This window comes from Phyllobates terribilis, unplaced genomic scaffold (assembly GCF_046119375.1).
Source record: "Phyllobates terribilis strain yellow unplaced genomic scaffold, ASM4611937v1 Scaffold_4__5_contigs__length_816908805, whole genome shotgun sequence".
In the NCBI taxonomy this organism is placed as follows: domain Eukaryota; kingdom Metazoa; phylum Chordata; class Amphibia; order Anura; family Dendrobatidae; genus Phyllobates; species Phyllobates terribilis.
The window spans coordinates 804,953,204-804,965,322 of record NW_027362764.1 but is presented as its reverse complement, the minus strand read 5'-3'; the positions used below and the strand labels follow the sequence as shown (position 1 = coordinate 804,965,322).

General features: G+C 55.4%; 1 protein-coding gene across 1 annotated transcript in view; it reads right to left on the bottom strand.

Moving 5' to 3' along the window:
* RHPN1 (rhophilin Rho GTPase binding protein 1) overlaps positions 1 to 12,119 on the bottom strand; it is a 43,322-nt gene that overhangs the window by 14,502 nt on the left and 16,701 nt on the right. Inside the window, exons 4-10 of the mRNA XM_073680074.1 lie at positions 7,422 to 7,550; positions 7,133 to 7,208; positions 6,969 to 7,046; positions 6,557 to 6,681; positions 6,246 to 6,412; positions 3,297 to 3,484; positions 2,940 to 3,096 (exon numbers count right to left, since the gene is read on the bottom strand). Coding sequence (XP_073536175.1) covers positions 2,940 to 3,096; positions 3,297 to 3,484; positions 6,246 to 6,412; positions 6,557 to 6,681; positions 6,969 to 7,046; positions 7,133 to 7,208; positions 7,422 to 7,550 — 920 coding nt within the window. The remainder of the gene's footprint in view (positions 1 to 2,939; positions 3,097 to 3,296; positions 3,485 to 6,245; positions 6,413 to 6,556; positions 6,682 to 6,968; positions 7,047 to 7,132; positions 7,209 to 7,421; positions 7,551 to 12,119) is intronic.

Sequence of the window (12,119 nt, the reverse complement as noted above, 5' to 3'; positions counted from 1 at the left end):
GGCACCAAAGATCTCGATCTTGGTCTCATCAGACCATAGAACCTTGAACCAGTCTGTGTCAGAGTCCTCCAAGTGATCATGAGCAAACTGTAGACGAGCCTTGACATGACGCTTTGAAAGTAAAGGTACCTTATGGGCTTGTCTGGAACGGAGACCATTGCGGTGGAGTACGTTACTTATGGTATTGACTGAAACCAATGCCCCCACTGCCATGAGATCTTCCCGGAGCTCCTTCCTTGTTGTCCTTGGGTTAGCCTTGACTCTTCGGACAAGCCTGGCCTCGGCACGGGAGGACACTTTCAAAGGCTGTCCAGGCCGTGGAAGGCTAACAGTAGTTCCATAAGCCTTCCACTTACGGATGATGCTCCCAACAGTGGAGACAGGTAGGCCCAACTCCTTGGAAAGGGTTTTGTACCCCTTGCCAGCCTTGTGACCCTCCACGATCTTGTCTCTGATGGCCTTGGAATGCTCCTTTGTCTTTCCCATGTTGACCATGTCTGAGTGCTATTCACAAGTTTGGGGAGGGTCTTAAATAGTCAGAAAAGGCTGGCAAAAGAGATCTTTAATCCACACATGTGAAGCTCATTATTCTTGGTGCCTGAACTACTTCTTAATACTTTAGGGGGACCAAACAGAATTCTTGTGGTTTGAGGGGTTGAATAATAAATGACACTCTGAATTAACTTTTAACGTTTTTAAAAAAAAAAAAAAAAAAAAAAAAAAAAAAAAATTGCTGCAGTGCATTTCCCACTTCCAGGCTGATCTACAGTACAAATGTCACAATGCCAAGTTAATTCCGCATGTGTCAACCAGCTAAATCTTCAGGGGGTTGAATACTACTTGTAGGCACTGTATATGATAAGATCCTGTCTGCAGCCACCACTAGTGGGAGCTCCCTGTATACAGAGATACATGATAAGATCCTGTCTGCACCCACCACTAGAGGGAGCTCCCTGTATACAGAGATACATGATAAGATCCTGTCTGCAGCCACCACTAGGGGGAGCTCCCTGTATACAGAGATACAGGATAGGATCCTCTCTGCAGCCACCACTAGGGGGAGCTCCCTGTATACAGAGATACATGATAAGATTCTGTCTGCAGCCACCACTAGTGGGAGCTCCCTGTCTACAGAGATACATGATAAGATTCTGTCTGCAGCCACCACTAGGGGGAGCTCCCTGTATACAGAGATACATGATAAGATCCTGTCTGCAGCCACCACTAGGGGGAGCTCCCTGTATACAGAGATACATGATAAGATCCTGTCTGCAGCCACCACTAGTGGGAGCTCCCTGTATACAGAGATACATGATAAGATTCTGTCTGCAGCCACCACTAGGGGGAGCTTCCTGTATACAGAGATACATGATAAGATTCTGTCTGCAGCCACCACTAGGGGGAGCTCCCTGTATACAGAGATACATGATAAGATCCTGTCTGCAGCCACCAGTAGGGGGAGCTCCCTGTATACAGAGATACATGATAAGATTCTGTCTGCAGCCACCACTAGGGGGAGCTCCCTGTGTACAGAGATACATGATAAGATTCTGTCTGCAGCCACTACTAGGGGGAGCTCCCTGTATACAGAGATACATGATAAGATCCTGTCTGCAGCCACCAGTAGGGGGAGCTCCCTGTATACAGAGATACACGATAAGATTCTGTCTGCAGCCACCACTAGAGGGAGCTCCCTGTATACAGAGATACATAAGATTGTCTGCAGCCACCACTAGGGGGAGCTCCCTGTATACAGAGATACATGATAAGATCCTGTCTGCAGCCACCACAAGGAGGAGCACCCTGTATATAGAGATACATGATAAGATCCTGTCTGCAGCCACCACTAGGGGGAGCTCCCTGTATACAGAGATACATGATAAGATTCTGTCTGCAGCCACCACTAGGGGGAGCTCCCTGTATACAGAGATACATGATAAGATTCTGTCTGCAGCCACCACTAGGGGGAGCTCCCTGTATACAGAGATACATGATAAGATCCTGTCTGCAGTCACCACTAGGGGGAGCTCCCTGTATACAGAGATACATGATAAGATTCTGTCTGCAGCCACCACTAGGGGGAGCTCCCTGTATACAGAGATACATGATAAGATCCTGTCTGCAGCCACCACTAGGGGGAGCTCCCTGTATTCAGAGATACATGATAAGATTCTGTCTGCAGCCACCACTAGGGGGAGCTCCCTGTATACAGAGATACATGATAAGATGCTGTCTGCAGCCACCACTAGGGGGCGCTCCCTGCATACAGAGATACATGATAAGATTCTGTCTGCAGCCACCACTAGGGGGAGCTCCCTGTATACAGAGATACATGATAAGATTCTATCTGCTGCCACCACTAGGGGAAGCTCCCTGTATACAGAGATACATGATAAGATCCTATCTGCAGCCACCACTAGGGGGAGCTCCCTGTATACAGAGATACATGATAAGATGCTGTCTGCAGCCACCACTAGGGGGCGCTCCCTGTATACAGAGATACATGATAAGATTCTGTCTGCAGCCACCACTAGGGGGAGCTCCCTGTATACAGAGATACATGATAAGATCCTGTCTGCAGCCACCAGTAGGGGGAGCTCCCTGTATACAGAGATACATGATAAGATCCTGTCTGCAGTCACCACTAGGGGGAGCTCCCTGCATACAGAGATACATGATAAGATCCTGTCTGCAGCCACCACTAGGGGGAGCTCCCTGTATACAGAGATACATGATCAGATCCTGTCTGCAGCCACCACTAGGGGGAGCTCCCTCTATACAGAGATACATGATAAGATCCTGTCTGCAGCCACCACTAGGGGGAGCTCCCTGTATACAGAGATACATGATAAGATCCTGTCTGCAGCCACCACTAGGGGGAGCTATCTGTCCTGCTGGGTGATTTGTTCTATGGATGGGTCTGATCTCCGGATACTCACTGGAGAAGTCGCACAGGGCGCTGGCAGCGTGGTAATGGGACAGTGCTTTGAAATGTTCGGCTTTTACACGAACCATAGTCGTCCATGAGAAGGGGACGTAGTCTTTAACGGGCGGATGCATCATGGTTCTGTATACCAGGGTGTACACATCCTCAACCTGGACAGGAGGGAGAAGACACAGAAGAAACCATCACCAGAGGTGGTCAGCAGCAGAGGGGGGAGGGGAGCACTAGCAGAGATAACCCTGTTGCAGACATAAGAGACTAAGCAGGGGTGGGCCATTATGTGAGCATTTCAACCGGGATCTTGATTTGGGGGCACTCACTCACTGGGGCCCCTAAAGTAGGGGGCACTCACCCGAGCCGCCTCTTGCGCCATCTGGAGTTGGGAGATGACGTTATGCTGTGTGTTCTCCAGGACAAACTTCTCGAAGACGCCCTCCTGCACCTGGGCCACCATGAGCCGCACCAGCATGTTCAGAGACGCCGCGCTCATGTCTAGGCTCGGCGCGTTAGAGAAGTTTTCCTTTAAGAAGTTGAAGCATCCTGAAGGGCGAGAAGAATCGGACATTAAGAAATGCCCTGTGTCCCAGAGACGCTGCACCCCCAATCCCACACAGAGGGGGCAGAGACACGGAAGAGGGGGCAGAGACACGCAAAGGGGGGGGCAGAGACAAGCAAAGGGGGGGGCAGAGACACGCAAAGGGGGGGGCAGAGACAAGCAAAGGGGGGGGCAGAGACACGCAAAGGGGGGGGCAGAGACACGCAAAGGGGGGGCGGAGACACGCAAAGGGGGGGCGGAGACACGCAAAGGGGGGGCGGAGACACGCAAAGGGGGGGGCAGAGACACGCAAAAGGGGGGGCAGAGACACGGAAGAGGGGGCAGAGACACGCAAAGGGGGGGGCAGAGACACGCAAAGGGGGGGGCAGAGACACGCAAAGGGGGGGGCAGAGACACGCAAAGGGGGGGCAGAGACACGGAAGAGGGGGCAGAGACACGCAAAGGGGGGGGCAGAGACACGCAAAGGGGGGGGCAGAGACACGCAAAGGGGGGCCGGAGACACGCAAAGGGGGGGCGGAGACACGCAAAGGGGGGGGCAGAGACACGCAAAGGGGGGGGCAGAGACACGCAAAGGGGGGGGGCAGAGACACGCAAAAGGGGGGGCAGAGACACGCAAAAGGGGGGGCAGAGACACGCAAAGGGGGGCAGAGACACGCAAAGGGGGGCAGAGACACGCAAAGGGGGGGCAGAGACACGCAAAGGGGGGGCAGAGACACGCAAAGGGGGGGGCAGAGACACGCAAAGGGGGGGCAGAGACACGCAAAGGGGGGGGCAGAGACACGCAAAGGGGGGGCAGAGACACGCAAAGGGGGGGCAGAGACACGCAAAGGGGGGGCAGAGACACGCAAAGGGGGGGCAGAGACACGCAAAGGGGGGGCAGAGACACGCAAAGGGGGGGCAGAGACACGCAAAGGGGGGGCAGAGACACGCAAAGGAGGGGGCATATACACGCAAAGGAGGGGGCAGAGACACGGAAGAGGGGGCAGAGACACGCAAAGGGGGGGCAGAGACACGCAAAGGGGGGGCAGAGACACGCAAAGGGGGGGCAGAGACACGCAAAGGGGGGGCAGAGACAAGCAAAGGGGGGGCAGAGACACGCAAAGGGGGGGGCAGAGACACACAAAGGGGGGGGCAGAGACACACAAAGGGGGGGGGCAGAGACACGGAAGAGGGGGCAGAGACACGCAAAGGAGGGGGCAGAGACACGCAAAGGAGGGGGCAGAGACACGCAAAGGAGGGGGCAGAGACACGCAAAGGAGGGGGCAGAGACACGCAAAGGAGGGGGCAGAGACACGCAAAGGGGGGGCAGAGACACGCAAAGGGGGGGCAGAGACACGGAAGAGGGGGCAGAGACACGCAAAGGAGGGGGCAGAGACACGCAAAGGAGGGGGCAGAGACACGCAAAGGAGGGGGCAGAGACACGCAAAGGAGGGGGCAGAGACACGCAAAGGAGGGGGCAGAGACACGCAAAGGGGGGGCAGAGACACGCAAAGAGGGGGCAGAGACACGCAAAGAGGGGGCAGAGACACGCAAGGGGGGGCAGAGACACGCAAGGGGGGGCAGAGACACGGAAAGGGGGGGGCAGAGACACGCAAAGGGGGGGGCAGAGACACGCAAAGGGGGGGGCAGAGACACGCAAAGGGGGGGGCAGAGACACGCAAAGGGGGGGGCAGAGACCTGCAAAGTGGGGGGCAGAGACACGCAAAGGGGGGGCAGAGACACGCAAAGGGGGGGGCAGAGACACGCAAAGGGGGGGCAGAGACACGCAAAGGGGGGGCAGAGACACGGAAGAGGGGGCAGAGACACGCAAAGGGGGGGCAGAGACACGCAAAGGGGGGGCAGAGACACGCAAAGGGAGGGCAGAGACACGCAAAGGGAGGGCAGAGACACGCAAAGGGGGGGCAGAGACACGCAAAGGGGGGGCAGAGACACGCAAAGGGGGGGCAGAGACACGGAAGAGGGGGTAGAGACACGCAAAGGAGGGGGCAGAGACACGGAAGAGGGGGCAGAGACACGCAAAGGAGGGGGCAGAGACACGCAAAGGAGGGGGCAGAGACACGCAAAGGAGGGGGCAGAGACACGCAAAGGAGGGGGCAGAGACACGCAAAGGAGGGGGCAGAGACACGCAAAGGAGGGGGCAGAGACACGCAAAGGGGGGGCAGAGACACGCAAAGAGGGGGCAGAGACACGCAAAGAGGGGGCAGAGACACGCAAGGGGGGGCAGAGACACGCAAGGGGGGGCAGAGACACGGAAAGGGGGGGGCAGAGACACGCAAAGGGGGGGGCAGAGACACGCAAAGGGGGGGGCAGAGACACGCAAAGGGGGGGGCAGAGACACGCAAAGGGGGGGGCAGAGACCTGCAAAGTGGGGGGCAGAGACACGCAAAGGGGGGGCAGAGACACGCAAAGGGGGGGGCAGAGACACGCAAAGGGGGGGCAGAGACACGCAAAGGGGGGGCAGAGACACGGAAGAGGGGGCAGAGACACGCAAAGGGGGGGCAGAGACACGCAAAGGGGGGGCAGAGACACGCAAAGGGAGGGCAGAGACACGCAAAGGGAGGGCAGAGACACGCAAAGGGGGGGCAGAGACACGCAAAGGGGGGGCAGAGACACGGAAGAGGGGGTAGAGACACGCAAAGGAGGGGGCAGAGACACGGAAGAGGGGGCAGAGACACGCAAAGGAGGGGGCAGAGACACGCAAAGGAGGGGGCAGAGACACGCAAAGGAGGGGGCAGAGACACGCACCCGCCGCCTTCTGAAAAGCATCGACGGCCGTGTTTACTCCCTGCAGCGAGTGACGATCCTGCCTCGCCCCAATCTGGGTGTACAGGGCTCCCATATTAAACAGCACGCTTCCCTTCTCAAAAGCCAGAGCCCGCTGGCAGGAGGGAACGCCCGTCAGAGAGTCGTACCTGCAGATACACGCCAGCGGTTACATATGGAGACTCTGCACATGGAGCGCAGCTCTCGCTGTGAACGGTGCATGCGCCGGTCCTGCCGTAGCCCACCCTACACCCCCACTGACTGATCAGGACTGGAGCTGACATCATACTGACCAGTGGAAGAAGACGCCCAGCGAGCGGTGTGGGGGGAAGAAGCGCTGCTCCAGGAAGTACAGCTGGTTGTAGTACTCCATCAGCAGCTCCAGGCCGGACTCACTGCGACTCGGGGTCCTCATCGCCTGAAGAACAGGGGGACGCACACACGGAGTGACAGAATTACAAGTACAGCTCTGGAGGTGACTAGAGGGTAAGACAGGATGTAACAGCAGAATAATGACTGCAGCTCTGGAGGTGACTGGAGTTTAGGACACGATGTAACAGCAGAACAGTGAGTGCAGCTCTGCAGGTGACTGGAATTTAGGACATGATGTAACAGCAGAACAGTGAGTGCAGCTCTGGGGGTGACGTGATAAGTAAATCACACAGCGGCTCGTTATCTGGAGATGTCGCTCTCTCCGCTCCTCACCTGTCGCAGCTCCATGAATTCATTGATCTCTTTCTCATACGGATCGGCATCCTCCCCATAGTGATCCATGATGAAGTCCTGGTGGAGAGCGGACATGAGACCAGCAGGGGGCAGCAGTGACACCGAGCTCCTGTAGCCCGGTGGAGAGGTCGGGGGCTTCTTACCTTCAGAGCGTCCATCAGGTCCAGATCTTTTGTTTCCTTTAAGCCCAGTGGGATCATGGGAACGCTGATCGCTTCACTGAAACACAAATCAGATAAGGACTCAAAACTACAAAAGTAAAAGTGTCCAGAACTCACAGCAGGTCCACAAAGCTGAGGTGTAGGTGCTGTCTGCAGGGCAGAGCCGTCATCTATGTAGGACCCCCCTATAGTCATACAGTCAGCCCTGAAGTATTCTGGTATGTGTCAGGAATGGATGATCCCAGGTGTCTGGTGCGGATGGTCCCGATACCTGTCGTTCTGGTAAATCTCCACCGAGCTGTTCAGCTCCTCCAGCTCTTCTTTCAGCAACTGCAGGTTGGAGTTGACATAACTGAGCTCCAGCGCCACAGTCTCCTTCACCTTGTGGTTTGTGGTGGCCCTGGAACGACACAACACAATGGAACGGTCAGTGATCGGAAGGAATAGCGCCACTGGGAGCCACGCCCCCGTCTGTTCCCACCAATGAGAAACGTGATCCGATGGCGCCAACATCATTAATAAATATGGGAAGAAAAACCAGGAAGGAGCGAGACGGAGAAGGGGCGCGACGGAGAAGGGGCGCGTCGGAGAAGGGGCGCGTCGGAGAAGGGGCGCGTCGGAGAAGGGGCGAGACGGAGAGGGAGCGCGACGGAGAAGGGGCGCGACGGAGAGGGAGCGCGACGGAGAGGGGGCGCGACGGAGAAGGGGCGCGACGGAGAAGGGGCGCGACGGAGAGGGAGCGAGAAGGAGAAGGGGCGCGACGGAGAGGGAGCGAGATGGAGGAGGGGCGCGACGGAGAAGGGGCGCGACGGAGAAGGGGCGTGAGACGGAGAGGGAGCGAGACGGAGGAGGGGCGCGACGGAGAAGGGGCGCGACGGAGAAGGGGCGCGACGGAGAAGGGGCGCGACGGAGAAGGGGCGCGAGACGGAGAGGGAGCGCGACGGAGAGGGAGCGCGACGGAGAAGGAGCGAGAAAAAGAGAGAGAGGGCAAAAGATAGCGAGAAAGATAGGGAGAAAGAGAGAGAAAGTGAGATGGAGAAAGTGAGAGCGAGAAAGAGATAAAGAAAGGGGGAGGCAGGTGAGGGACCCCGTCACATCATGTCTTTTCCTCCAGTCACATCCAGAGCTGCGGTCACTATTCTGGGTGATTAGCTCAGGTAAATGATGGGGGTTGTAGTGCAGGGTGATATGTACAAGTATCTGGAATTATCCATGCTCCGTCCTCGCAGTTGGGGGAGGGGGCTCGTGTTCTCGCATTTCCAGCTCTGAGATATCAGAAAATAAAGAAAATAAAAGTTTTCCCAAAACAGGAAGAGCGGAGTCGGCGATCGGCCTGGAAATATCCTGCACATGACCCAGAGGAAAACTGCAATACCATTAAAGGGACGGTGACCGCTGCGGGTAATGACTCGCTATCAGCAGAAACAGTGGAGGCGACTTCTCACTGTCTGGGTGCACAGTTCCCCCAGCACCGATCCATTGTGTCCTCCTCTCCTCCCTGCACCGATCCATTGTGTCCTCCTCTCCCCCTAGCACCGATCCATTGTGTCCTCCGCTCCTCCCTGCACCGATCCATTGTGTCCTCCGCTCCTCCCTGCACCGATCCATTGTGTCCTCCGCTCCTCCCTGCACCGATCCATTGTGTCCTCCGCTCCTCCCTGCACCGATCCATTGTGTCCTCCTCTCCCCCTAGCACCGATCCATTGTGTCCTCCTCTTCCCCCTGCACCGATCCATTGTGTCCTCCTCTCCCCCCTGCACCGATCCATTGTGTCCTCCGCTCCTCCCTGCACCGATCCATTGTGTCCTCCGCTCCCCCCTGCACCGATCCATTGTGTCCTCCGCTCCCCCCTGCACCGATCCATTGTGTCCTCCTCTCCCCCCTGCACCGATCCATTGTGTCCTCCTCTCCCCCCTGCACCGATCCATTGTGTCCTCCTCTCCCCCCTGCACCGATCCATTGTGTCCTCCTCTCCCCCTGCACCGATCCATTGTGTCCTCCTCTCCCCCCTGCACCGATCCATTGTGTCCTCCTCTCCCCCCTGCACCAATCCATTGTGTCCTCCTCTCCCCCCTGCACCGATCCATTGTGTCCTCCTCTCCCCCCTGCACCGATCCATTGTGTCCTCCTCTCCCCCCTGCACCGATCCATTGTGTCCTCCTCTCCCCCCTGCACCAATCAATTGTGTCCTCCGCTCCCCCCTGCACCGATCCATTGTGTCCTCCACTCCCCCCAGCACAATGGATCATTGATCCCTCTTATCAGGAGTGACAGGATCCCACAGGACACCTCAGTCATCTGTTCCTTATCATGTCAGGGGATTGTACTTCTAGAGCATTTTCCTATTCTGTATTTGTTATGGAAATGACAGGATGGAGACGTGACGGATCTACACACGATGGAATATGGAAACATTTACAAACCACTGAATGTATCCAGTCCGGAGTCTGAGCTGTAAGGTGCCCGAGCGAGGTAGTCGAGGGCGAGCTGCTGACCCTGCTCGCGCCGGCACCCTTCAGACAAATCGTGTCCCCGTCCCGGTGTGCTGCTGTGTGGAGCTTCACACTTACTTCTGGCCCGCAGGCCTCCACCGGCTCCAGGAATTCCTCTTCTGGACCAGTGCAGCAATCAATCCAGGGGACACGAGATTCACAAAAACAATCAAACTTTTACTTGGCAACTGGCAATATTTACAAAGGATAAGGCCCAACGGGCTGTCGTCTTTCCCACAGGTACCGGACACAACTTCGGCCATGGTTCTCGGTATGGGTAGAGTATCCCTCTTACTAACTTCTTTAGCACTAGGAATTCTTCTCCACCACTAGTCCTGTACCTCCTGCAGCTCAGCCGGCCGAGTGTGCCTCTGGGCCCCGACGTCTATCTCAAGGTCGGCAAAGGGACTCGCACTGAGGGGTTCTCTGGCAATCCACTGCCCTGAGGTTCTAGGCCCACGGTGTCCCTAACAGCCTTTGACCTGAGCCTGCTACTTGTCACCTCTCACCACTGAGTGTCACTTCCTGAACTTGACACTAACTCTCAGTTCCCCCTTCCCCATCTAGGCCGGCCTTTACAGTAAAACCTATCCAGTCTAAACTGCAGCCCCAGAGGGTTCTCCCTTCAGAAACATACATTTAACCCCTTAGAGTGTCAAGGAGCAGACCTCCGCCTCCACCACTCCTACAGAGCTTTGAGCAGAAATCCCGGCACTTCTGGCCTCGTCTTCTATCATTGAGGTCATTAATGGTTGTCTGAGGAAGGTTCTGCAGCTGAATGTACAAATAATCAGGATCTGCTCCTGTGTAATCACTGACCAATGACGTCCCTGATGTGCTCGATGGAGACAAGTCCGGAGACACTGCAGCCACGGGAGACAAGTCTGGAGACGCTGCAGCCACGGGAGACAAGTCCGGAGACGCTGCAGCCACGGGAGACAAGTCCGGAGACGCTGCAGCCACGGGAGACAAGTCCGGACAGCTTGTTCAGGCCACGCAGGCGGCTCACAGTAGTGATTACACAGGATATGTCGGCAGCGGATCCTAATGATCAGCGTAGAACCTCCCTCAGACCATTAATAACCTCAGTGATGGCTGCCGAGGACGCCTCTGTCCTGTGATCTCCATCACTTCTCCTTCTCGGAGTTACCTGTCCAGGCATGCTGACATCTCTTTATCGTATTCTGCGCGATGCTCTGCGGCTCCAGACTTTCTATCATATCTGCACAGTTCAGGGCGGCTCCCAGAGTCCTGGGGCCGCAGATAAGGCCGAGGGGGCGCGAGTCGTCCTTTTGTCTGGGACAGGACACAATGGTCGGAGCAGCGCGGCTATAACACACGACCAGGAGCCATTCACACACACACAAAGGCTGCGAGCGCCGAGACGAGTCACATCCCGGAGGTGTTATCTGTGCGCACAATGGCCGGTGACAGACGCGCCCGACAGCATTGTCCTCAGCACCGCTGCTGAATGTTTAATGTCCAGATATGAAATAACAGACACCGGGGGACAGACACAGCGCAACGCCACGTACAGAGCAGGCAGCAGAGCCCAATCAGCTGGGCTGTTACATGGGACTGCTGGTGACATCTACTACTTTATCTGTACTCAGAGAGTTATCACTGTGCTATCTGTGGTGTTACATAGGACTGCAGGTGACATCTACCACATTATCTGTACTCAGAGAGTTATCACTGTGCTATCTGTGGTGTTACATAGGACTGCAGGTGACATCTACTACATTATCTGTACTCAGAGTTATCACTGTGTTATCTGTGGTGTTACATAGGACTGCGGGTGACATCTACTACATTATCTGTACCCAGAGAGTTATCACTGTTATCTGTGGTGTTACATAGGACTGCAGGTGACATCTACTACATTATCTGTACTCAGAGAGATATCACTGTGCTATCTGTGGTGTTACATAGGACTGCAGGTGACATCTACTACATTATCTGTACTCAGAGAGTTATCACTGTGTTATCTGTGGTGTTACATAGGACTGCAGGTGACATCTACTACATTATCTGTACTCAGAGAGTTATCACTGTGTTATCTGTGGTGTTACATAGGACTGCAGGTGACATCTACTGCATTATCTGTACTCAGAGAGCTATCACTGTGTTATCTGTAGTGTTACATAGGACTGCAGGTGACATCTACTACATTATCTGTACCCAGAGAGTTATCACTGTTATCTGTGGTGTTACATAGGACTGCAGGTGACATCTACTACATTATCTGTACTCAGAGAGTTATCACTGTGTTATCTGTGGTGTTACATAGGACTGCAGGTGACATCTACTACATTATCTGTACTCAGAGAGTTATCACTGTGTTATCTGTGGTGTTACATGGGACTGCAGGTGACATCTACTACATTATCTGTACTCAGAGAGTTATCACTGTGTTATCTGTGGTGTTACATGGGACTGCAGGTGACATCTACTACATTATCTGTACTCAGAGAGTT